Source organism: Cydia fagiglandana, chromosome 12 (assembly GCF_963556715.1).
Source record: "Cydia fagiglandana chromosome 12, ilCydFagi1.1, whole genome shotgun sequence".
Lineage (NCBI taxonomy): Eukaryota > Metazoa > Arthropoda > Insecta > Lepidoptera > Tortricidae > Cydia > Cydia fagiglandana.
The window spans coordinates 5,395,108-5,422,983 of record NC_085943.1 but is presented as its reverse complement, the minus strand read 5'-3'; the positions used below and the strand labels follow the sequence as shown (position 1 = coordinate 5,422,983).

Here is a 27,876-nt window from a genome sequence, read left to right as displayed (position 1 = left end):
TGTATTAAAAAACGTCGTTCGATACACGTGCGGAAATGTCATTCTTCACTCGTCCCGAGTCTTGCCACTCGCCTGCGGCTCGTGGCAAGATATCTCGGTACTCGTGAAGTAATGACATACCTTCCGCACTAGCATCGAAATGTACTATTTATTAGATTAAATCATCCCCATAGCAATACGGCCACATCTCAAAAAGTATGATTATTGGAGATTCAATGTTAAAAAAAAAAGTTAAGTTCCCTTTAAAAATGTTGGTGCCCAATTGACCGTATTGCAATAAGCCAGCTTTTTCAGTCGTAGCTTCACAAGCCATCGTAGAGTCGTAGAATCCAAACTTGGCGCTTGGTTCGTAGCCCGTAGCACGATCAAACTATTGACTGATTGGTTCAGTAGCGCGCGAGCACGCGATCTGACTGCTTGCGTATGTGCGTGCGCATGTTGCGTGGCTGATACGATACGTGCGTAAAAGTAACTTTTTAATAAACACTGTAGTGCTGTGAGAAAGTAGTGGTGGATACGGTGCTTTCAGGATTGCTCGCAGGTAGGTTTTGGTCTTTATAAGGAGCTAAAAACTTCAAGAAATAATACACAAAAGAGCAATAAAAATCAGTCGATGTAAATTAAAACGAAATAAGTATTAAAGTTGCTCTTCTTTTATTGCTCTTAAGTGTAATATAAGAATACCAAATATGTATTAACTTAACATAAGAATATAAGGTATTAGTTAATCGCTAAGCCTTTAGATAAATATGTTAATTATTTACCTACTTGGTTGTGTGTTATTAAAAGGTGCATAATCAACATAATATTATTGATATTATATTTAAATTTTAAATAGTAGTAGTTCCCACAATCCTGTAGGTATAGATTTCTAACATCTATCAAAAATAAAAATAATATGATTTGTCAAAACTACGAGTAGGTAAGGCAATTTTAAATTTAAAAATAAAAACGACCTTCCGAAATCGCATTAGTTAATTTGAGATTTAATTTTTATTGGCTGTTTGGCACCGTCTCATATTGTTCAATAATAAATAGCTTTCGTAAGCTTCGATTACCTATATGTACCTATATGTTGTTTATTTGTATATGTATACGTAGCTATAGTGGGTATAGGTACCTATATGTTGTTTATTTGTATATGTATACGTAGCTATAGTGGGTTCGGTGCCCTGCTTAAGTTAACACTTTACTTATATAAAGGTAGTGTGATATCAGCCGCCGTTAGTTTCACTCGTCCGCTGTCACATACTGAACAGTGGCGACGTGTGAAACTAACGGCGGCTGATATCACACTGTATAGCCAGGCGTGGCTCACTCCGCGATTTTGTCGCTTTGCTACAGGTAGCTAAAAGTACATCCGTTCGACCCCAATTTTGGGGTTTGCCATAAGCTGCGCGTGGTGCTGTCGTCACCTAGCGGCCATATCTGTGCTGATCGTGACAGACGCGTTTTGTTAGAGAGTGAGTCTTCTGTACCTAGTACTATTATTTATTCTGTGGTATAGCTGAGCTGTATGGCACCAAGGGATGAAAATCACTAATTTCTGCCGAAGTAGTTTGGCGCTCGAACGCAGTGAGAATTACTATGTAGTGGCCAATAAATATAGCAGTTACCCTATCGAATGGACACATGTGTGTTCAGCGAAACAAGGCGCGGGAAAAGTCACAAAAAATGGTTGATATGTATGTCGTTTTCTAGGTTCTCGGGGTTCGCTTTACCAAGTTAGTAGTAAAATTTCGTTGGTTTGTCCGTAACTCTGTTTCTAGGTAAACATAAAAGAGGGATTCGTTAGTTTCGTCGGCACTTTATTATGTACCTACTCGTTCCTATTGTTTTACTCGTAGTGAGACTAGGGGCCCGATTCGGATTTTGAAATAGACATCTATTAGATATCTTTTAGACATCACCAAGATACGATAACGATATGTTTAAGATCTAACCTGTCAAATTTGACATTTGCGCGATTCTGGAGATACTCTTGAACGATTTCCACAGGATATGACTTAGAGATCCAATTCACATCTAATAGATATCTTACTCTATCTAACGTAAAAGTGACATTGGTTGCCCGAATTGCGCTGCAAAAGAGAACTAGTTGATATCTAAACTATAACGTATCTAGTATGTGTCGTCTCTTGTGAAGATCTTGAAGTTCGAATACGGCCGAATCATATCGTAGTACAGATGTAGGTAGTGCATAATTACTTTCACGGAAATGTATGAACATGTCTTGCTTTTTATGTCAGTCTTGGTACAAAAAGTACTACTTAAGGTTGACTGAAGTAGCATGACAAATACGAACGTTTCCGAGAAAATACGATGGAAAACAATTATGCACTTATTATCACTATTATATTATACTTTTTGATACTTATGTTCCCCATGTGTAAAGTTACTAAAGCCGAAATTGATTTATCGCCCACTTCGATGCACATGCACCCATTGACCTCTCATAATTATAGTATTGATACGTTATCTTCATATAATAAATCAACTCTAACGTCGTTCGTTCTTGAAAAATAATTATGTGTATGATTAGGAATTGAAATTACGTGGATAAAATGAATTGACGAATATTACTGCCTTTATAGTCAATATGGAAAACCTAATAGGTACCTACATATTTATTTACCTAAGTATGCTTACGTATACCTACCTATTTATATAAATAAGTATATCTACCTATTATATAAATAGCTAGTAAATAGTAGTGTCGCCAAGACTCAGAAGCTTATAGATTAAACCATAAATATATATGTAAAAGCACGTATTTTTCACAGTTTCATTCTGACAATGTAGTCTTTGACACAGCAATAGAACTTACCTACGGCATACCAGCATGCATTCTGCGTCTAAACTTGGGCATACAGAGCACAGAGCTTCCACCTCGGCGAATGACTGTTTTACCTTTATTGGATTCCAATCGCTGAATGCGTCGATTTATTTCTATCAAAGTTGGAATTCCTGCGCCCTACGCCAGATGTTGCGGACTGAAAACGAAGGAGTAAACGAGCTATAGCGAATTCATTTTCTTTACATACTTATTATTGAGAGATTGATCAATTAATCAATCGGTATCGGTGGAAAGTTTATTGTCTACGGTGAAATCGTAATATTTTTTAGTCGTAGTGCCTTCATGTCTTCACTAACTTGGTCACCGGACAAAGACAATTTCTTGTACAAACAGCAAAACTCCTAACTGTACATCGGTGGACGTTATTACAATGATTAAGGTCCACCGATGTACAGTTAACAGTGTGGCCAGTGTGGGCGATGGTACGGGTACGACTAGGTACATATGTAAAATTAATTGTCAGTTATAGCGTGGTAAATCTTCTGTATTGAGCGCCTACCGCGAACTATGTTCGATGTGTTGTCTCGTGGAGGCAACACGTCAAACGTGGTTCGCGGTAGGCCCTCTGGACTTTACAATCACTACGCGGTGGGAACAACGCGGATCGTGCCTAAGTAATGCCAAGAATGCTGGCTTTCTTGGCTTGTTTTCTAGCTATTAACGTTGTTCTATTCCCGGCGCTCTAGCTGGTTTATTTGGACACCGATAACATTGGCCACGTGCCTGTGGATTCCCCGTCCACGCGCTCCGGATATAGCGCTGTGACGTCGCACTACTTCGGCAACTTCCGCGGTCCTGATCGAAACGGGGCAATTATCTGGGGCCGTTGGTTGGCTCATCGCGTGACATGTGAAGAGACATCTTGAGGGACTTGTTGAGCAACTTCTTGCGTCATGTGGAGAGACAACGATTTCAAACGTTTTTAATGAGTTCTGAAAAAGCTTTTTATATAAAATCAGTGGAAATCGGTCAGGACCTTGTCTGACTAGTTGGCTGAATGAGAATAAAAGCATGAGCTAAGCTGCACGGTTTCTGCTTGGGCAAAAATATGAACCTGCTTTAAAAGAACCGGTCTTTCCGATGTGTTCTAAGTTACAGCTCAAGCGATTCTCGTGAAATTTTGTTCACATTTACCCATAGTTAAAGTAGGTACGAGAGGAGTAGGAGGAGAGTATTTAGTAGGTAGAGTAGGTTCGATATAGATTACATTTATTCAGTTCTAGTCTATGCATAATAAGGGATGACTCACGCTAGACCGAACCGTGCCCGAGCCGGGGCTTCCGATATGTCATTTTCTATGACGGTTGATCGGTGATCACGTGGTGCTTTCCATAGAAAACGAAGCTCCATAAGCTCCGGCCCGGCCACGTTCCGGTTTAACGTGAGTCATCCTAAGTAGGTCTACCCAAAAGCTTTTTTAGTAACATTGCCGCCTGCCGGCGATTACCCAAAACCTTTTTTAAGTAGTACATTTTAAAATGAAGCTCATAAATTTAAGTGTCAATCTGCAGCCAGAGTGACAGATCATGAGTACAGGGCGGTATTTAAAGTGACACTTAAATTTAATCGCACCCGAGACACTTGCCACGGCCATGTGCCCCCTGTTCCCACACGACTGTACACGCATTCTGGGAAGCCATTTTTACTCATTATTTATATAGCTTTGTTTGGACTTTATTACTGTTTATCGGATTTGGCGACCTAAATGGGGGAGGCTCACTTCAAAGTGGTTTGATCACTTATTTAGACTTGGTGTTGCAAACATCCGTTGTTGAGCAAACAGGGATATGGAGTCACATTGGTGTCTGTGTGGCCGTCTGCATATTTTATTTTGCTATTGTTGATTGAGATGGCATATATGCTTTAGGATATTTACGGATCAGGAAATCGATACTCTAAAATTTCGAGAACAATCAAAATCTAAATATAAAACTCTTGTTTTTGAGTTTCTCTTACACTACACCCCTGGGGCCAAATTCGACATGTACAACTGTCAAATTTCGCATCCACGTCAAATCAACAGTTGATTTTATTGCATACTGAGTGTTGATTCCATCAACGGTGGATAATATCATTTGGTACAATCAAAACTCAACTCTAAACTAAGGGTGGTTCGGTTTGGTTTGCTTGTCACCCTAACTGTGGATTGTTAATGTCAAATTTTGACATTGTAAGTATTCGAGAACTTATGATTTTTCCCACATCAACGGGAGATCAACACGATACGTCAAACGTCGCTTGTCGAATAGGGGTCCTGTTTTATCCTTTACAAGTTTACAGTATTCAAAGAAATAGAAAGTCACAATGATTCCACAGCAAATATACTTAAATAATCGATACGAATATAATTTGTGTACGTAACGAAGGGGAATAATCGGGCGGTGTAGGATCTGGCGGCCTAGCCAAGGTGACAATCGCTATCGCTTCGCCATCGAATCGCTTTGTGTCTCTCTATTACTCTTCCGTATTAGTGTGACAGTGACAGTTGCGTTTCGTTCGTTACGGAGCGTGAGCGATTGGCATGTTGTCTACGGGGCCAGTGCGGGCGCATCAACCCCCCCAGCGGGAAAATAATATTCACCAAGCTTAACGACCATTGGTACCTACTTGGACACCGAAGTGGTCGCTTTTTACATATACTTACATGGATTAACTGTGTAATTTTCGTACCTAGTATGACACAAAGGTTGAATGCAGCAGAATCTAATTTTGTAACTTACGAATCTTAAAGTAAAATTATAGTACAGCCAAGCATAAGTATTCAAAATTACTTAAAAATTAAACATTTGAATAGATAGCCCATAAGCCCATTCAAATTCTGAAATATGATACTAATTTGATATTAGCAGAGACTAATTATAAATCTGCTCTACGAAACTCTATGTGGTAAGTATTTTTTCTATACCTGAACTTCAGGTACAGAAAAGACACTTGAAGTTTATATTTATTTTAATGCGTCTTGCTCGCACTTATATAGTATGTCTCTGACAATGGGGCTTTAAATCCAGGGCTTGATTTTACTCGCTAAACTGAGCTACTTTTACTATGGGACCAACACTAAAATCGGGGAAAATTTTTTGGCTTTTCCAAAATTTTCTTCCAAAGTCGACATCTGATCAGCCAAAATGTATGAAAAAGTAAAACATTTTTTCGGGCGTTTTTCGGGGTTGGTGCCATAATAAAAGTAGCTCAGTTCAGCGAGTAGAATCGAGCCCTGGATTTAAAGCCCCATGGTCAGAGACACCCTGTACATATTAAAATATTCAATTATTTTAATATCTAAATGCGCTCCTAGCTGCATGCACCGCAGGGCGCTAATTAAACTCGACCCGCGCCCACGCCTGTCATCCACCCCGTATTTATTTTTTCTTGACCACCATCCTGTTTAACTTTTAAATTAATTTATAGAAATGAGAATTGGTCGAATTGCCTGATTTACGATGGTCGGTCACAACCTATTATAATGTTAATTTTTCGATGGTGCTGATAAATCATAGATTACTATCGTTTATTTTTCGTTGTTGTTATATGTAATTATTGTTCCATTGTCAGCAGTCGATATTTATCGGGATGTTCGTCATAATATTTATTGTTCTTTCATTTACGTTTAAATCTTATGTCTGAGGGTCGTGACCACAATGGATCACCCTAAATGTATTTATTGTAGGTTTGTAATATAAATTAATATTAAATATGTGCCTTGCCAGCTCTCCACTGGTAGAGCTATTATCCAACTGCAATTGTCGCTAAGGCTGTGTGTGTGTGTTAGTATTTTAAAGTTGTGCAGTTTCGCCCTGTCCCAGAGGTGAGTGATTTGTGTAGCGTACACTCAATAAATATTACAAACACAGTATCTATAGTCGAATGGAAAAAGAAGGGACAAAACCGCACACGGACAAGACATCTATAAATAATAAGAGCTCAAAATCTCGAAGACTGTAGTTGTAGTACCTAATTACTCGTACTTTAATCAATGTCTCAAAAATCTACCTATAATTACGTTATTTGTTACAGATAACCAAATACTGCGGTAATGGCACATCGGTCGGCTGGTCGTAAGCCGTGCGTGGTTACCGTGTGAGGTGCGCTCGGTGTGTACCGTGCGCGGTCGTACCGTGCGTGGTGTGTGTACCGTGCGCGGCCGTACCGTGCGTGGTGTGTGTACCGTGCGCGCCCGTACCGTGCGTGGTGTATGTACCGTGCGCGATGTGCGCGTGGAGGCTGCTGCTGCTTGCTGCGCTGCCGGCGCTCGTCGGTAAGTGCCTCCTCCTTTTGTAGATTACTAAACCTAAAACGATGGTATGTATAGGTATGTATGCGAGTTCTGGACCCCATACCCATTTTATATACCTGTCGGAGAATGGCTGAAATGTGACATCTATCGCCTTCAAGAGGCGTCTTATCATGCAAACCTTGACAAATAGAGCAAACTAGGGTGTGTGCTGCTTAACTTAATGTGCTGTACATACTTAGCTTTAATCTATTACACAATAAATTACAATTACAATTACAATTCATTATTAAATCAAGTTGCATATTTGAAACTAGGGTGTTACCTACACCTGAGTGGCGTTCGACGCAGTTCTGCCAAGACATCATAGAATGCGCTATAAAAACAATTGAAGTCCAGAAAAATTTAAGTTATGCTGTCAATCAATCTTCAGAAAAAGCACGATGAGAACAGATGGGAGAAGCAGACGTCTGTGGCGGTTCTTGGGTCAAATCCACTGGTTTGCTTAAGATGAGAAACGTATCGCGTGCTGTGATTTGTAATGAATCTTGTGCAGTAAAGATTGTGAGTTAAACATCGTATTTCATTGAAGGCCCTCGTCATCCACGATTGAAGGTTCTGCTGTACTGCCGATAGTATGATACGCCCACAATTCCCGACATGCCTAACAAATAACAATTCTACATTTTGATAAGTGATAACATAGGTATGCTCGACCAATATTAAGTACATTTTCGAAAAGGTTTGTAACCTGTAATTGCTATTTGCTTCTCAATTATCCAAGTAAGTTTAGTTAGTAGCATGATTTTTATGTATGGTTGTATTGATTGTCCATCAGAAAGAAAGTCAAACAATGCAACCCTGTTGGCAGGTTATAAGCTTTTTATAAAACGCAACCTTGTCGGTATGTGTGTATGTACAGTCAACAACAGAGCTATGAATACAGGCAAAGTGCCAAAAATATGTATACACGACCTTAATGTACAGGCAATAAAGTACTGTATACATATTTTTGACACTTTGCCTGTATTCATAGCTCTGTTGTTGACTGTACTTACTCTTTTGATATGTTTTGTTCGGCTGTCGAAAAGACAAAGGGGAAGTGCCGAGGCCGCACGCCCGGAGCGAACAGATGCGCATTCCGCGGTCCGCGCATATGCGTCCGCGCAACGCAAAGCACCGCAGTTCACATAAGCTAAAGGGTTGGCGACTTAAAATGATGTGGTTTTGTTACTAGTAGAGTCTGTGCGGAAAAAGAAGTGTAGAATATGTATTGGATCCCATACATTTCACGACTCTTCTATTTCCGCACAGACTCCAGAAGAGTGGGATTAACCAATACGCAAATGGTTAGGGTGCCAATATCTCAGGAATCAATAATCGTATAGGAAATATTACGCGAAACTCTGAGTGGGGGGCGCCACTACCACTTTCCTTCACAATCTGGGGGTCTACCGCGAAACAAGAAAATCAAAATTTCGTTATCTAACCTGTCTATAACTCATGCATATTCGAGCGATAAAGAGGCAGATAATTAAATCTCCATTTTCGCGTTTCCCAGCAGGCCCTTGTTAACAAACCGCCTTGATGCATCAATGTTATACATATTACTTACCTATTTTATTGTATGTGAAAGCTTGCCAGAAACCTAGGAACTTAGTATAATTATGGTCATACCGAACAACTTATTGGACCATCTCCGAAATCACGTAACCAAGGGAAGTCTATGACTATGAGCGCTTACACATATACCGGGTGTGGCCGAGCAACAAATTTAACTTTAGGCTGTACTCCTCCTACTGATCAACATTTGTTCAACAACTTTAAAAAATAACTTGTGGTTTGATTTTTAATACACTTTAAAGTTTATTCTAAGACGCAATGTATTGCGAATTTTGTTATGTTTAAGGCGTGACAAGCAATGTCAATCACAATGATATGGCTTGGCGATGGCGTCCATTGAAGATTGTATTTATTTTGTATGAAAAATAGGGACTCTAAATAATTCATAATTTTTAAAAGTTGTTGAACAAAAGTGTCACCGTTTGAGGAGTACAATCTATGTTTTAATTATTTGCTCGTGTTACAGGCCACACCCGCCGGTATATAGCCCCCTCCAGACTATGCGCGTGAATCGCGGGCAAAGCCGCGAACGCGAGTATGGAGTCGATTTCGCTGTCTGCGAAAATCGACGCCACACTCACGTTCGCGGCTTTGCGCCGCGATTCGCGCACGAGTGTGGAGAGCCCCTATGACGAAATTTAATTTTGAGCCTCCATGAGCTTAGTATTTAGGTACCTAACAAGATGTTTTTTTCAAATAACAATTAGCATCGCCTAATCTCTAAGATGAATATGTACCTAGGTATGTATATAATTATGGTCATGCAGCTTTGGACCATCTCCTAAATCATGTATGACCAAGCGAAGTTTATGTGCGCTTACACGTATATGTACTTTGTTTATAGTTTGTTTTTTTAGCATTAGAAAGAACTTTCAATAAGGCAAGCGATCTTGACATGTCTTTTAATTCAAAAACGCGTTATAAAAATATAAAACGATTACTTATGAAAGGGCTTCCCTTTATCTTGCATAATATCGATTGTCCGAAATACACTTCGCATAGCAGGTTTCGCAGAAACATTTTTAACCGAATGATACTTTTGCATAATTGTATAATTAGCATAACTGTCATGTCGCATAACATTCATTTGGCAGAATTTTGAATAGCAGAATACTACTATCGTCGATTTTACATACGCAGAATTGTATGTAGCATAAATTACATTCCACCGAATTTCTTATGGCATATTGCTCATATTGTAGACTTGAATTTCGCAGAATGTTATGCAGCAGAATAAAAGTTCTGCCGAAATTGTTACCGCATAATACTCATGTCGCTGACTGAATCTACACAAAAGGAATTGCTGCCAGAACTACAGGTTAAGTTAGGTTAGAACTGCGATCCCTACATAAAAGGAATTGTTGCCAGAACTGTAGGTTAGGTTAGGTTAGAACTGCGACCCCTACTCAAAAGAGGGTGCGTAACGGTCCATATAACAACTTTTGATATATTTTTAGTCGATATAACGATTGAGGGACCTAATGCACTTTTGCTATAACAATACATGGTATATTCTTAAAGAGTCTAACTATCGTCAAGTATAATGAACTTGTAATATAACAACTTCTAATCTAACATTAACAGCGTATATAATTAAGTTCGATATAACGCTCAGTTGGCATAATGTAGTACTGGTATAATTTGTAATATTTACTACTATTATAACAACCTACGTATTCGAACTTAAGGCAGGTCTCAGTTAGGTACGACGACGAGCGAAGCGAGGAGGAGTGTTAGGTAGAACTGCGACCCTACAGCGCGCGAGCCGAGCGAGCGAAGCGAGCGTGCCGCGGTAGCGGCCGGCGAAGCGCCAGAACCGACTTTTTTATTATAACCTCAACTTATTATTATACATTTGAATACATTATACCATAAATACTTATAACAAATATTCATTATATCCAGTAAACGTTATATCCAGTAGCTTTTATATCGATTAAACATTATATCCCATGAAAATAGTTATTTTGGCGAGAAACTAACTATCCATCAAAATATTATTCTCATCAACAGTATGCCAATGAATTATTCTGCCTAAGGAAATTGTGCGAAAAGACAGTATGCCAAGTACATATTATGCGACGCAATTTTCGGCAAAACAATTATTCGATTATAGTATTATTCTTCAAATTGAGATTATGCCATTGCATTATTCTGCTTTACAAAATTGTGCGAAACAACAGTATGCCATGAAACTTATGCAAAAAGTAATTCTGCGAAATGATGATTCTGCCAAGGGTTGCTATGCGAAAGTAAAATATGACAGTAAATTTTATGCAACATATTAGTAATCCGTGTTTTTGAATTAAAAGACACATCAAGATTGTTTACCTAATTTCTAATGCTAAAAAAAACGAAGTATAAATCGAAACTATTTTATAGTAACGTATGAAAAAGGTACATATAACTCATTCATTTATAATCAAATTTGAAAGCTTAAAAATAGATTAGGTACGTAGTGAAGGGATTTTCATTAAAAACTTCTCCGCATGGGGTCTTCCGAATTTTGAATATCAAATTACTAAACATTAAAGTAATTGTATGGATTTGCAAGTGGGCAAGCCCGCATGCTCGGCGCATATTACCATAATGGGAAAGCTTTTATTCGTGCTTAACGCATACGCAGTGGTTAGGGAGGCGAGGTAGCTAAATGGCGTATTTCAACGGCGCCGTCGAGACCTATCAAAATCGAAAGATAAAATAATTTCGAAAAGAAAAGCTCGTATGGCAAAAACCATTTTAGCGGTGGGTTTGGCGTGTACGGTTTTTCAAAAATGTTAATAAAAACAGTTACTTGGGCATTCTCGAGCGCGTTAGATATTCATACTACGTATGCCCCGAGTGCCTCTGATAACAACGGTATACTAATCTGCCGGTTTGCGTGGTGGGGGTAGGCATATAAAGTAGTCAAAAATGCAAAAAAAAAAAATTTACTCGGGCGCGTCAGATTTTCATAGGGGAGGTTTATCTCGGTATCCTGAAAGCATATTTTTTTAATCTGACAAAAATGTTGGTGGGTTCTCTTAATCTGACCGATTTTATGATGCTTCAAGTCAAAAAGTTTTAACTTTGGACAAAAATGTAAAGAGACCTTTTTTGTGTAAAATAAAATTACCTTTTTTGTTTATTTAAACTTTTTCTTTGTAAAATGTATCGTTCGCGACTTATATGCCGCAACGCGTTCTTAGGAAGACGAAATGGCTCCTCCACACTTCCGGTCATGCGGAAACCGGCAGATTTTGTATTTTTAGTAAGTTTTAGATTATATTCTTCAAAATAAAAAATAAAAAAATCGCGCTCGAGAATACCGGATTAACGTTTTTTTTTTACAAGTTCGCTACCCTATAACTCGGCGGCGTCAAGGACTTATCGTCAGATTAGTTAAATTTAGTCTTTAAACACTAAAATCAACCCCCAATATCTTAATCTGACGCGCTCGAGTATTTCAGACTATCCATTTTTTTTTACTAATCTGATCGTCTATCCTAGGCGCGCGTCACTACATATAGAGCTAAATACTTTACAAGGTTGTTCTATTAGGTCTAAGGTATCTCTCATATCTTAAACTGCCACGCTCGAGTATTGCAAAAAATTCCCCTATTCGCCTCCCTAACTACAGCGCATGTGCGCGCTAGGCAATAACAATAAGTGATGTCATGCTTTTCATTCTTGAGGTGAAGGAAATCACTTCAAGCAATAGGGTTGTTTCCTATACCTAAATTAAATTGTTTATCAGCGGACTTGATTTCATATTTACAGAAATAAACTAAAAAAGAGCTGAAACATGTTTCGCTTACAATTTTCTTTAAAACAGCAAAACTCAATGAAATTTGGTGGATTCATTGTAGGTAACGTCACAGAATGAAATACATAGTTATTTACGATACAAGTGCGAAAGAGGAAGTTTGAAAAGAGTGCCGATAAATTAAAACACGACCGAAGGGAGTGTTTTAAATCGACACGAGTTGCGAATTACCTATTCGCACGTGTATCGTACAACGTTTTACAGTGGGTACATATGGCGCTTTAAACTTTTTAAATACGCACGAAAAGTGTAATTTCCCGCACTAGTGCGGGAAAATAGGACCATGTGTACTGTAAAAATATTAATTCGTGTCAACAGCTAGTTTAATGTTCGCTCTCCGGCTTGGTTATAAACGACTTACGGATATGAGTCAGAGGACTTCCACTGGCTATTACGAATCTGCACATGGTGGCCACACGGCCACCACCATCATAAGCTGGCTTGTGTTTAGCGACAATAGTCGAGATTCCTGCGTGAGTCAACGCTGCCCGGGGCACATACGGCGCCGGTTGGCCGAGTTCATAAAGTTTTATGGCTCCTTTACACGATGGCCCAGCGCCGGCCACTCCAAGGGACGCAGCCATGCGGTAGAATGAAATAACAATATCACTTGCTCCCTCTAACGCACAAATGCGTCCCTTGGAGTAGCCGGCGCTGGGCCATCGTGTAGAAGAGCCATTAGCTCCGTTTGTACTACCAATGGACCAACATAATTTTGGTATAGGTACATTTACGTTGATTAACGTAAGGCCAATGTGGCTAATTCCGTCATAGGGACTATTCCGTCCACTATTATCTCGAACATATTTGATAATTAAGTACATCGACAAAGCAGCGATTGCATTTTGTTTCAGCAATCAAAAGCAAATAGTTTTTTTCCTACGATTGAAAATAAAAAAAATATACGCTCGTGGACGGAATAGTCCCTATCATGGAATTAGCCACATTTGACCTTACAATTATGTTGGTATTATGATTATGTTGGTCCATTATTTACGTATCAATCTTAATTTTCCTCTCTTCCCCTTTCCTCATAAGTAAGAATTGATAGAAAATAAACACACATTCCCTAATATAGGAGCGGAAATTCAAAATACAACATATTGACCAGTATAATGAATCGCAGAATAGAATAGAAGATACTTTATTCATAAACGCTTAATTTAAACTTAATTAATTACACTAACATAGATTGGTCATAAAGCTTTCCTGAAATGGTCTCCAATCTGGTAAAGCTTACTAAAAGGTTAAGAAATTACAGCTCAAATTGAACATAGAAATAACACACAAACGAGCATAAAATGTTTATTTATCGATAGATAGGGCGACGACCTCGAGCCGATCGGCGACTAAGCGACCTGCTGCCAGATGCTCCCATTCGTAACGTAGTCGATGTGACATATAAGATGGTACCTAATTATACACATCTATTCGAAGCACACCTGAATGCACGACGTAAATTTACTCGTATGTACGCAACTGACGGCCTGATTCGAACTTTGAGATACGTCAAATGTTACGACTCGATACGATATGAATTAGATACCTGTGTCAGTGTCAAAACGGACGTTTTTGTTTGACGAAACGTCAATTTTGACACTGATATATATTATCTAATCCATATCGTATCTAGTTGTAATATTTGACTTATCCTAAACTTCGAATCGGGCCGTATACGTGAATCAGTGGCGTAGCGTGAACCAATTTAGCCGTGGGCGAAAACCAAAACTGCGAGGCCCTTTTCAATGTGTTTTCCCAAGGTAAAAAAAAGTTTGGCTTTGCGAGGGCCCCCTAAGTGCGAGGCCGTGGGCGAAGGCCCCATTCGCCCACGCCTAGCTACCAGTGGCGGCGCGTCTAGATAGTTCGTAGGCAAGCCGTAGCTGAGTTGCCCTTCCTTTTCTTCATAAATTTAATGAAAATGGCCCAAGGGCCTGAATATCAGACAATCCGATGGGAATCCAGTTTTATGGACGCTCCGCCACTGCTAGCTACGCCACTGCGTAGATTTGTCAATCTCCATTCATATAGCGCCCCGTGCCAAGCCCGCGACTAATTAGCGTTGTACTTATGACAACTGTCATCTTAATGCTATTTTTAAAACTTCAAAGCGTTAATTGGATTTCACTGATTTTAGGCATGGGTATGGTAAGTACAAATACAGAAATAACCCTTTCAGATATATGTATAATGCATATACCGGCGCTGTACCGACTTTAATTTCCTTATACTTACCCCTTTTACATTGTCTTAATATTTTTATCCATCATAGTTTTATGCCTATTGACAGCGGGTTTTACCTAAGTTTTAAAAATTGTAAAAAGCAAACAGCAAGATGAACCAAAAACTGCCAACGTAATAGCGCCATCTACAACAATAAACCCGCGGTATTGTATGGAAGATTTATGGAGTTTAAACTCTTTAACCCTACTACTGATGCGACATATAAGTAGGCACCTAATTATACACCTATTCGGAGCACACCTGAAAATAACTAGTTTAAAATAGTAAAAGAACCCGGGGCACCTGCCCGCCCATTTCTCGCCCAACAATCGTAAAATTAACATAAATTCGTTAGTTAATTCTATTGTTGTCGCAGCGGGCACGTGGAGGTTAAGCCAAAGGGAGCTTTTTTTGGGCCGCTGACAGCGATGGAGCTAGTTAATCTGTTTGTCAACCGACACTAAAGATGTTGAGTAAAAGTGATTTGTGACGGGGAAATTTCATCTCGCTCAAATTAGGAGATGCTGACTAGGGGTGCAAGGTAGCAATATAAAAACCACAGCCAATTTTAATGTACGGATATGATGGTCGTTCTTGTCTACATGACAGCGTGATAAAACGGTGTCCGTCACTTTCTATCCCGCGGTGTTAAAAAGCGACAGTTATTTTATCACGTGGATAAAACTATCCCTAAATTCCATAATACGCCTGCGAGCTCTCTATCCCATATAGCAAAGTGAAAGTTCAATTAGACCTTACTATACTACACAATTTGTCATGGTTTTGTATTAAAATTACAGTTTTATATTATGCAGGTTTGGTACACGAAGTAGGCTTGACAAACAAAAAAAATATCAAGGGTATAATCGAGATAAGGTCAGAGTTTATTAGTTCCTTAGAATGTGCTGTGTCAATGATGAGGGAATTATGCCCCTTAAGAAATCGTAGTTGACCCGCACTTTGTCTAAAATTTAACACTGCAAGTACTGCAAGTTGCAACACTGGTCAAAAGGCCTCCCACACGCCGCTGACTCTGACCATACTAACTTTGCACAAACTTGGCAGTAAGTTAACAGTAAAACTTAGCGTGGGCTGACATTAGTGTCAATCGCATTCATGTTGCAAACTTTAAAAGTGGCAACTTGCAGCCTTACAAAGAGAAGATTTTTGCTTAACCATCTTGGATCAAATTCAAATCACGTGACAGGTGGCGCTAACCCAGCAACCGTCCATCGTCACACTGCGTTAAATTAGTTTCTAATTCGGGAGCATACTTATAAACAGCTGTTGGGCTTTTAACATTCTACAAATGAATGCCGCCGGCGTCGCTTTGTTTGAGTTTGCGCGCTTTGATTTGTGGCCACCGGCTGAAGCGTTGCAGTACTTCATTATACTGTCCGCGGGCTTGTTAGATCTAAATTGCTTTAAACGTTGCTCATTATCCTATTTGGTTGGTATTATGTACATTCATTGCGTAAGTGATGTGGTGTGTTGAGGAAGAGATTTATTTCTGTAGGTAGAAAGATGAAACGAACTAGTCTCAAGTCTCAATACATGACCATTGACCACGAGCGGGCATGCTCGTAGGTCCAAGATAACCTCCAATTTCGGCAACTGATGAGAAATATACGACAAGCGACATCTGTCCCTGATTACCAACTACTAGTTGGCCATGGCCACATCAGTTTGCAAGAGTTCAGAAGAACACAGATAGCGATGAGAATCAAGTCCACTCTGTACAAGAAGCATCCGACAATATCACACGTACTTAATTATGATATTGAAGTGACCAGGTCAGGAACCCCGTGCCAAAACTGGCACAAAACTAATTTCAAGATTATTAATGACCCAGGGAAATAGAAGAGCGAGAATGTGATTATTTTTACATTTAATGTGGGTCGCGCGTGGCGATAGAGCTGCCAAGTCCGCTGAATGAGTGTAACTTCGTATTATTAGCGGCGCACGCGCACGTGGTAAGATTTTGGTGTTTTGCGCGGAAACGGGCGCGGGCGGCCCGCATCCGGCCCGCAGCTGGGAGGACCACCGTAATGTTTACGCGCAACACTGTGTATATACAATGTGTATGAGGAATGCAGTAGCTAAGCGCCGGCACGAGATCTGTTCTAGGAACGCGCTATTTCGCTCTCGGGGATTAACTTAATTTGCTTAAAGATATTATACCTTTCTACAGCTGAATTCAGCTCCACAGTTATGAAACGGATATAAGATTCTTCAATTTAGGCATATTATAAAAACTACCACCGGGTGTAACCTAAATTACAGCTCCGCGAAGATACCGGCGCAAGAAACTGGGCGGCACCTAACTCATGTTTTCGTACCGTAAAATGGGGTGAGTATTACGAGGGCAGTCGGGTTATGAATGGGGCGAGGCGGGATGACAGAGGGGTAAGTTGGTTTTTACAGGCTACTGCTACGTACATTTTATATTCTAATAACAAATCAAGCTATTATTATGTTCATAACCCCAAAGCGTGGATCCAACAATTTTTAAAACTCACCTTAGTTTAGTAGGAAATCTCTCGTCACTCCAACTACGGGGTGAGCTGGGATTTTCTACTATTTTGTGTTGATCTCTAAAGTGAATGATGAAACAACAAATTGTCATTGACAAACTAAAATTCATTCATCCGTAACACTTTTTTGTATATGTGCAATGTGCCACATATAAAAATAAACTTTTATCCAGGTTTGAACTTCGATTTCGTCCCTACTCACCCCATTTTACGGTACTTCAAATGTATGTATGTAAATCGGCTCGCTCGCCGTGGAAAACATATAAGTACACCTGTTTGAATCAACTTGAGAGCGAACAGGTGTTTGGCGTGAGCTAGAACAACTTCAGTCAGGAACACAATTAATGAAACATTTGTAAACTTTATGGCTACGAGATAAGGTCGATGTTCAATCACGTGCAGTACGTAATTACGATAAATGTGGTTTAGCGCCGGCGCCACGAGATTTTCTAGGAACATGTTAAGCGCTATTCCTCTATACAGGGTGATTCGGGAGACGTGAACAGGACTAACACTGCGCATTTCGTAAATTATAAGCAACTGTTTCGTATCAGTATTAGTGAGGTTAACGTAAATTTTCAAAAGTTATTAATTTATTTACCACATGCATGGTCACGTCATCACCTTAAATTAGATTACTAAACTACCGATATTCTGTGTCAAATTGAATGTCATCACTGTCCACGGTCTGGTTACTTTTGAAAACTCGTATCTCACTCAAGTTTAATATTTTCTTCGTAATCAAAATGCTGTCATTACGGTTAAAGAAGTTTTATGTTTATTAATTAGGTCTTGTAGGATGACCATGATTGTAGAGATTTAAATTTGCTCTCACCAAAAAGTTACAAAATAGTGAAAAGTGTTGTTGTTTCACCTAAATACGACGGGTATCGATAAATTTTCAGTTACTGAGTGTGCAGGATCAGTCCTCCTCGCGTCTCATGAATCACCCTGTATAAGCTTGTGATCTCGATCTTTAGTCTTTAGGAAAACATCCTTTAATCTTCTTATTAGACCGCAGCGATGAATGCAGGATTCTATCGAACACGAACTAAAGGGTGCATCAAACTTGTCCATCGGCTGGTTACAAAAGTGCTAGCTGTTTGCTATGATGGCTGTCAATTACTGGTACACATTATGGCAGTGGGCGATGGGCCGTATCGGTGGGCGCCGCTCTGCCGGACTGATCCGTTGCCAAGTGTCAGTGTTGAAATGATTTGTGCCAACCGAGATAAGAGACCGCAAGATATTGCAAAATGCTTGTTAGGAGGTAATGCCGACGTGTTCTCATTAAGGTGCCTGACTGGTACCGTTGGCGAGCGGCAAATATTAATAGGAGTGCAGTGGAGGAGGGGAGTGCTATCTCTTAGTTTTAATAACTATAATATATAAAATAGCTTACGTTTTGTAAACAATCAATGCTAAATTAGATGACCTCGTTTACTTTTGGATTGGTTTAAATAATTGTTCAAAACCGCTTCCTGGACTAAATCGCTGGGATACTGATTAACAGTCCGCCGGACAGTATCGGCCTGTCAGTTAGAACAAAACTTTGACAGTTCCGAACAACTGACAGGCCGGCCGTCCGGCGGACTGTTAATCAGTGGGCCCCTTTATCGACCACTTCGTTTTTATCGGGCCTGGCGTGTATAAAGAAAAATATGCACGCAATTTGTGAACTTCGGGGTATTACTCCCTTTGTGGTATGCAGAGGTATTATTGTACCTAATATCGTTCGTGATAACTTCGGCCATACCATATGTTATGGTATCGATATATGATAACGAATTGCATGATAGACAAACGACACGTTCTGACACCATTCTATAGACGGTCGCTTTATCCTATCCTTATCGCGTCGATAACTGACTATAATCCCAGTATTCATGAGTTTTATGACAGATGAGATCAAGGCCGAGTCATCGTAAAATGCACGCGCTCTGTGGTTCAATGCCAAGCGTACTTACATAAACCATTTAAAATGTCCAATGTATTTTCGGCTCACTTGTAGCAACCGTTTTAGATCATTGTTCTTTCGCTGAGCTAGATTTTATATTTATATATTTTGTATCCGGGTTATTCAGCGCGTAGTCGTCGTAAGCACCAGCTGAGGGTCATAGTCATAGTAGCTCTTTTCTTTATTATAAAAACATATCGGCCATTACTTGCGCACATTTTAGAGTTTCCTTTAGCTAGGTTATTAGATTTGACTATACCTATATGTAGTTACAATTTGATTGAAGACTACCTATACCTTCTATGACAACCATATATAGGGCGAAGCGAAATACGCACCCAAACTCGGCGCAAAACGAACGAAACTTGACCACTTGCTACTTTGAGTTTTCGTGCTAGGTGCTAAAAGTTTTACTATTTATGATTGTCACGCTAGTCATGCTTATGTAACATTCCATTTCTAACCGCAGCTGCACTCCTAGTACTGAACGCGTCGCTGTTATTGTCAATTTCCATAGTAAAATGAACAGTAATGCAGCTGTCGTTGGAAATGGACTGTCACCTGTACCTCGTTCTCTGGGAATTAATTTATTTAGGTACCTACTAATACATACTGATTTTTTTAAATGTTCCGACATGTCGATGATGTAACCTGTCGTATGTTTGCAGGTGTAGGTGCCGGCGAGGTGGTGGAAGCGGGACCTGCCTTCCTACCGACGAGAAGATCACTCAATGTGGCGCCGGGCGAAGAAGCGGTGCTGGCCTGCCGCATCGCGCGACTCGGAGACAAGGCGGTGAGTAACTTCTGCAACTTATAGACTCCTTAGGCCCAATTGCAACATCCCACTAGCCCGGGGTTAAACCGTTAACCCAGTGTCAAATTGTACTGATAATCATGGTAACTCTGGGTTTAACCGGTTAACCCCGGGTTACTGAATGGTGCAAGTGGCCCTTAAACTGATGAATACAGTAGCGATGACTAGATACATAATGGTCCGCCGCTGGGACAAGTCAGTACAAAACCAACAACAACAAAAGTAACAACTTCTGCAACTTATTACAACCTGGTACTGATGATGCGTCTTATATCATGCTAAGAAAACATGCCTCGTCTGAAGGTAAATATGGACCACCCAACACTTATAGTTCGTTTTTTTTAGCATTAGAAAGAACTCCACAGAAGTAAGCGTACAGTTTTTATTAGGCTCTTTAATTGTTAATAATTATTGAATTATCTAATGTAGCACGGTCAATACATATAATTTACTTCAAATTATTACCGCTAAAAGTACCGGATTTGGAACCACAAGCTTACTTCTGCGAAGTTCTTTCTAATGCTAAAAAAAACGAACTATAGAGGCGTTATGCGATGCATAATATTGCCAACCTGAAAGGTTGGAAGATTTGCTGTAAGCTTATAGTGACCATTTGTTGGATAAATACGTAAAAGTCATCAATATAGTAGAGATTATGGTGGGTAGAGGTAGTTGAGATCAAAGAGAGTAACTTACTGGTTGAGATGTGTAATGGCTCCTCTACACGATGGCCCAGCGCCGGCCACTCCAAGGGACGCATTTATGCGTTAGAGGGAGCAAGTGATATTGCTATCTCATTCCACCGTATGGTTGTGTCCCTTGGAGTGGCCGGCGCTGGGCCATCGTGAAGAGGAGCGATAAAGTTGACATTGAACGGTCCTTCGACTGTAAACAAACATGAACTACCTAAGATTACCATAGCATTTGTGATCGTTAATAGCACGCAAAGGCATTCCTGCGGCCTTCAGTCATTTATAAACCATTTTTCAGTTCCAACGCTTGCCAAACAACTTGTAAATAAACCGTCATGTCACGATCGTGGAATGTTTGTGTCATCGCATATTCGGCAGTGCTATTAGTCACGATGGGCGTCGATCGAAGCTGGCGCCTGGAATCAAAATAACTTTTTAAAACATATGCCATTGCCAATTCACAATTTGGTTTATGGAACGAGGTTTTATTGGCTATTTACGAAGTTAAGAGGGAGATGTGACAAGGGGCTGGGAAAATGTGGACTTTCATGTGTTTATCTCCATATTATTGGACAGCTTTCAACAGTCACGTAACATAATACCGGCTAGGGTGGTGCCTCAGTCAAGTAGGTACAGAGCGAATAAAGATCCCAGATACGGTGGTAGGTATAGCACTGCACATTGGATAACGCTGGACATCGCTATTTTATACGTGTGCATCGCTGACTCGCTCATACGGCGACCGGATCAGGGTCGGTATATTAACCGTCTAAGATTTTAAAAGACTAAGCAGGGAACATCCATGTTTCGCCTATTATAGTTAGTTACTCGGGGCGCAAAACAAAGTGCCACACGCACCAAGTGATCTTTAAGCTAAAAAGCTTGTTACCCCACCCCACCCCTACAAAGATAAAATAGGCGATACAGTAGAACATGCGCGGGCGCCGCGTGGGAACGGTAGCCGCTGTTATGATTTGTTTATTTACTTATATCAGCGTGCGTTACATTTATCATTATTTAAGGAGACGTGTGATTCTTTTTGTAACATCTTGTTGTTACTTATAATATCGGAAAAACAGCTTGGTCGGCAAACTTCAAATTTTGAAAAACATGTCCCATACATATATTAGATGGTCCTCTTGGACCCTGTGCTAGGTCTCCAATAAACAAATTTTATTGTTGTATTTTGTTGTATTAGCGAAAATATAACTTGACCCTTATCTTAAAACAGGATCCGCGCCCTTACGTCTAAATACAGTAATAAATATGGTCTGGAATGGTAATATATTCGTCAATCTTGATGGCTTGTCGTTTAAGAGAGTATATTGTTAACGAGAGATGATCGTCAGAGTTAACTTATTACCTAATATGGCTTAAAAGTTTAAATGCTAATATCGATACTGAGTCTAATTTGATCACATTTTTTACGAGTTGTCCTTCCGTTTCAGTATCCGAGAAAGGACAATTACCAGCGATAAAAACGCCCGAACAGACGCCCAACGCTCTGTGTTTACTTAGAACTTTAGATGAATCCTAAAGTTTCAGCCTCACAACAAGTCTCACAAACCGAACCTAAAGGCCAACCTCCAATATTTAAATATTTAAATGGCTATTTCCCTCTCTATCGCTCTAGTATATTCGAGACTTTGCGATGTTATCGGTAGGCCCTCTGGACTACTCACTTATAACGGGGAATAGCTATTAGTGCGATAGAGCCAAATAGCGTTTCCTTTCTCTGCGAATGATTGTCATCTCGGCATTCTTGGCTAGCGATAGAGAGGCAGCCAACTAAATTCCGACTTCGAGGTTCACGTAAACCCTCTGATATATATGCATCATATTCTAGTGAATGAAGTGCAGTTTTACGCACACTGTCAAGCGTGAAGAATCAGTGAACCCGTGGCCTTGCGTACGCGCCGGTTTTAGCCGCTTCCGGGAAACGGGGGCGTGCGCGCGCGCCTAGGACTTTGACAAATACTAATTGATCCGGGCGGCGCCAAGAGGCATAGTTCAAAGAAATATGAAGTTTCTTCGATCGTTTAGGAGTTATTTTTGACATGTAGAGTTAGTTGAGTATATGCTCCAAAGAAAAATCGTGCCATGAAAATAGACTAAAACTGATAGCACGGTCTTATTCCAATACAGCCTAATTTTCCCCCAAAGTTTCATATATTGGCATAGGTATAAATTTATCAATTTGACATGGTGCTATGGTCGCCCTACATATCCTAGTCCCATTTTGTTAACTGTAGACAACTGTAGCTCGTCACTGTTCTTTATCATCTCATCTTTGAAGTCAACATTGTCATTAGAGATGATATCAGGGTGTCATCTATTGAGCATTACCATGTCAAGCACTAGTACGTTTACCTGACTCATATTTAAGCCTCTAGCCGCCCAGACATCAGAATTGGCCAAAACAATTGCAATTTTGATTTCTCTAAATACATATTCAAATTAGAATGGAATGGGTATGGGAGCTTAAAACTGTGAAATTCTAAAACAATTGAGTTCAATTTCTTTCTCTATGCACTGGGAAATACCTCTACGTAGAGAGATACTCGCTGCGCGTCTGATTTACGCACGAAGCTCTGAACTTTGGCTTTGATGTGACGTGCAACGCTCATTACGCGCTGTATCGTGCACGACACAATAAATCTGCGCTTTAGATTGCGGTGGAGTTCAGCCATAAATATAAGCTGCGCATAGTTTCAGGAGAAGTGCCAAAACAACACACACTTCGAAAGGAATTTACCAAGTATAATGTAACCTGTTTCGAAATCTTCGTCCCAATAAAGTGATCAAAGTGCCTTTCTTAAAAAGTGAAGTTCCCTGATATTAGGACCAAACCCCGTGGTTTAAAAAAAACCCTCCCTCCAGAATGGGATTCTGCAAAAAAGAAGAAGAACGTACTTATAGTGAGTGAGCAATTAAGCATGGACACAACAAGCTTTTCGCTTTCCCGCAAAGTGCGGTTGTTTGCCACCGACGCGATATAAAAATATGTGTAAGGAACATTTCGACTGCTTATTGCAGGGTTGGTCGACTATTGGAATATATTCGACAAGTTATAGGCCAGAATTAGCATCTAGCAAAATGTAAATCGAGCGCTAACACATAAACGTCACCACCTAAGCATGAACACGCCAACGATCTCAACAACCCGTGCGAATATGGTTCACGAACGTGTCTAATATCCAGAATCTATTCATAGTGCTGGAGTGCGCATCGGTGCAAGTTTACGGCGCGCAATAAAATGAAGTGAGCATGAAACTGGCGGAGTTAGTCGTAAAACTCGGAGGCGCTCGCCATCTGCTAAGCTCCGTCAACAATGCCGGAAGGCCACTGCAGTTTCTACAAGCGACCTATTATAGGTACTGTCTAGATCCTGTTCGAAATTTGTGGGTTCAGACTACTTACGTAACAGCTCACATGAAACTGGCGTCGGTCGTAAAACTCGGAGCTGCTCGCCATCTGCTGACTCAACCCTATCCTATCCGTCAACAATGGCTGAAGGCTAATACTACTACATCGTCTACTTCTTCTTTGTCAATCCCTCATGACACAGGATAGTGTGACCACTTGGTTTTGCAGTTTCTGTGATTTGTCTCCCGTAGCCCTCACCGCTACATCAATTTCTAAGTCTGATAGGTTGGCCGTGATATCGCCACTTAAAAAGTAACCATGCTAGTCTCTTACGTTCTTACTTTCTACGGCTTAAAGGGCCCCGTGTGAAGAGCTAACGTGTGTGTGTAAGGTACATTATAATTACTTGCAGCATTTTTTATTCATATTTGTATATTGTGTCCTCAGGTCTCATGGGTGCGGGCAAGGGATCTCCAAATCCTCGCACACGACGGCGCTGTGTTCTCAGCAGATCCACGGGTCGCGGTGGGAGTGCGGACGGAGCGAGGCGTCGTGACGCACACGCTGCGCCTTGCGCGCTTGAGAGAGTCCGACGCGGGCCGATACGAGTGCCAGCTGAATACGGATCCTAAGCTCAGTCAGATTTATAATCTCACTGTCACAGGTTGGTTTGATTCTATTGTTTTTACACATAAAAGTAATGAAATCTCTGACAAGTGTAGTTATTGGCACCACTACTGGAGACTAGAGACCATCTTCTTGGTCAGTCGTTTCCAAATGAGATGAAGAAATATATTCGAGGCAGTAGTGGCAGTACCCTTAGACACCATAGGAATCATAGTATATGCCATAATTTCTAGGCCACAACAGCCCTCTCGATTTCCTGGAGATATTCAACATTGATGTGATAAACTTTGCCATATTCTGAAGGGCATTCAATTGTGGTGTTCCTACATTTTTCAAATAAGTTGGTACTTAGATTGTTCTATATTAACCTTTGTAGTAAATAGGTACGAATGACGATTATAAAATTTATAAATTATGGATTATTGGTTGTAGACCGGGCATGGCGTGGCATCGAGGTAGAACCTCTAGGGGCAACTCGAGTCCTAGCAGCCACGGGGAGCACAGCCACTCTTGGCTGTTCAGCGCGTCTGAGACCGGCTGAGGCACCTGATCCGCCGGCATTGAGGGTTGTCTGGTACCAGGACGGACAACCGTTGCTACCTCAGGTAGGTTTATTTGTTTTACACAGACCACTGAAGCATATATAATATGTACTAGTAAAACCGCTTAAAGTCACCAGCGTCGAGAGTCGTTTGGTAAAGTTGACGAAATATAAACTGAGCTGATCTTGTTCAAAAGATTGGCTCACTTTATATTTCGTCAGCCTTACCAAGACAGCCGCCGTTACTACCTCAGATTTAACCGCTTTATACAAACCATGCACAACATAAGTGTGAAGAAATTATTTCTTTTAACCTCTTGTGCCGATAAGGATTGGCACTGCAAACAATATAATATATATAATTATATTTACAACAAAGAGACTGTTGCCGTTCCTTATTGAATATAAGGTGGTTCTAGTGCTCGACATGCTAATGCTAGTAATGCCCAATAGATGACACCCTGCTGTTGCCTCTATTGGCAATGACATTTCAAGATGACATGTAATGGGACCGCGCTCGAGCACCAATACCACCACCTTATATGAACGAAAAAATTCTGGATCAGTTTACCTAATTCCAGATGTTACATCAAAGTGTGGAGTTTACTATGTTTAGTTTAACACTGATTACCCATACGTTTAGCAGGGTGGAGTTTCGCTCGACACGGAGCGCGCGGCGGGCCTCGTGACGTCACGGCTCACGCTCGGCGCTCTCATGCCGACCCACAGCGGTCGGTACATCTGCCGTGTCACAGCGGACTTAGAAGATATAGACCCCTTCACAGAAGACAACTTGCAGGGAGAGATGGTGTTTACGCTCGTTGTCACAGACAGTAAGTTGATTAATATAAATAAGTATTTGCAACTGGCTTATTGATAGATAGTCCAACGCCCCTTAGACGGTTTGTGGTGTCACGGCTTACTCTTGGAGCTCTGATGTCGATTCACAGTGGTCAATACTTCTGCCGTGTTACAGTTGACTCAGAAGAAGATAGACCCCTTCATAGAGCAGAACTCCTTGCAGGGAAAGATATTGCGATTTTTGTCACAGACAGTAAATTGTTCAAAAAACATTGCATGTTGTGTAAAAGGCGTATTGGAGGTATTTACCTACTGTAGCTCTCTTCGAACAATTTATTATGAGAACCACAAAATCGCGGCTGACACTAAGATCCCTTGAATATGGGATCCTATCTCATCGCATAATAATTGATTGTCATAATGTAATGTTACGCATAAATCTCTTTTCGCATATTTTTTCTCCAGCTGAAACAGAAAGTATTTTCGAAAATATTTTGCATAGGTTGTGTAGAATAGGGTAGGTTAGGTTAGGTTTGTGTTATAATTTTTCAGAAATGTTAATATTTCCAGCACAATAACAATTATGCGAAATGAGTTTTATGCGTAACACTACATTAGGACAATCAATTATTATGCGACCCAATATGGACCCCTTGAATGTGTATAGGTATCGCTTTCGACCGCGGGATCGAAACCATTCCATTTAGATTTTAGACACCTTAGCCTGCAGTGTATTATTTATTAATCGTGATATACTTCCACAGGTGTGGGTGAGATGGAAGCGATGCAACGCGACCAATCGCCCGCGCCGTCCGCTGCCGGCATCCTTCGCTCTGTGCCAGCTGTTGCGGCTCTTGCGGTGTTGTTCGCACTGGCTATGCGCTGCTAACCTTCGCAGCAGAGACAACGATCGTTCTTGTCTAACTAGCCGACAACTCGGCCCGGATTTAGGCCCCTCTTTTCCATCTCAAAACTTGGTCGGTTACACTAAGGCCTTGTGTAAAAACTAGGGCCTAGGCAGAAATCCGGCCCTGCTGTCAACTCCTATGCTCCGTCCTCAGTGCCCAGCTCCTATATTTCGGAGCGGAGAACCGTCGATACTACTTTGAATGGTGGTTTGCCTTAGTTTGCAGTTCGTAGCAAGATGTCAAGCGGAGCGCAAAATATCTTACAGATAAAAAAGAGGAGGCATGAAAACATTGTACTGGGGCAGGCACGACTCAAAAGAAGTCGAGAACCCCTGTATATTCAATGGGCGACTGGTAGCCAGTTCACAAAACAAGGCTACTAATTTTATGCAGTGTTAATGAAACTTTAATTTGATAAAAGACACAGTGAAACATTACGAATACAAAAGTGCAGTGGTTTACTGAGTAGGTAGACACGGACCTATGGACCCTGCCTCCGTAAATATAAGGAATGTCTCGATACTAAAAGAAATAATTTGACCATTTAATTTATTGGAGGCTTCATTATCTTCTTCGATCCTACTTCATTTTATTTTAAGTCCCTTATCCTTCCAACAAGTCCCTACCTAAAACCGAGTAAAATTAAATTGTCTCTGGTATTTTGAATAGTTGGAATAAGTATTTCCACTGAACTGTCAGTATTTTCTTAGGTACACGACCTACATTTAAACTATTAGACAGAATATATTCCCGAGCTCATGGGGCTCACCTTGTAAATATTGTAAATAGCAAATAAATGAATAACTTCAAACCGCTGTTTCTATTCCTGTATTTATAGATTGGCACGCGCCGCTATATTTAAAGGAGATCGCTGTCCCTCTGCGGTACCGAAATATCACT

General features: G+C 40.5%; 1 protein-coding gene across 2 annotated transcripts; it reads left to right on the top strand.

The window, feature by feature from the left end:
* The first annotated feature begins 329 nt into the window (after positions 1–329).
* Positions 330–27,787, top strand: LOC134669483 (uncharacterized). Of its 2 annotated transcripts, none has more exons than XM_063527069.1 (7): positions 330–541; positions 6,872–7,112; positions 19,896–20,020; positions 24,547–24,763; positions 25,159–25,331; positions 25,914–26,100; positions 26,833–27,787. In XM_063527069.1, exons 2-7 carry the CDS (start codon positions 7,064–7,066, stop codon positions 26,955–26,957), a joined length of 876 nt encoding a protein of 291 aa, XP_063383139.1. In that variant the 5' UTR covers positions 330–541; positions 6,872–7,063; the 3' UTR covers positions 26,958–27,787. The 2 variants fall into 2 exon arrangements, with proteins under 2 accessions (XP_063383139.1, XP_063383138.1); XM_063527068.1 differs by having other exon boundaries at positions 25,911–26,100.
* The last annotated feature ends 89 nt before the right edge of the window (positions 27,788–27,876 follow it).

Excerpts from the sequence above, each read along its gene's own strand:
- LOC134669483 (XM_063527068.1), top strand. The coding sequence starts at position 7,064 with ATGTGCGCGTGGAGGCTGCTGCTGCTTGCTGCGCTGCCGGCGCTCGTC. Across the intron at positions 7,113-19,895 it reads TGCGCTGCCGGCGCTCGTCG|GTGTAGGTGCCGGCGAGGTG; the intron begins GTAAGTGCCTCC and ends GTATGTTTGCAG. Across the intron at positions 25,332-25,910 it reads GACAACCGTTGCTACCTCAG|CAGGGTGGAGTTTCGCTCGA; the intron begins GTAGGTTTATTT and ends CCATACGTTTAG.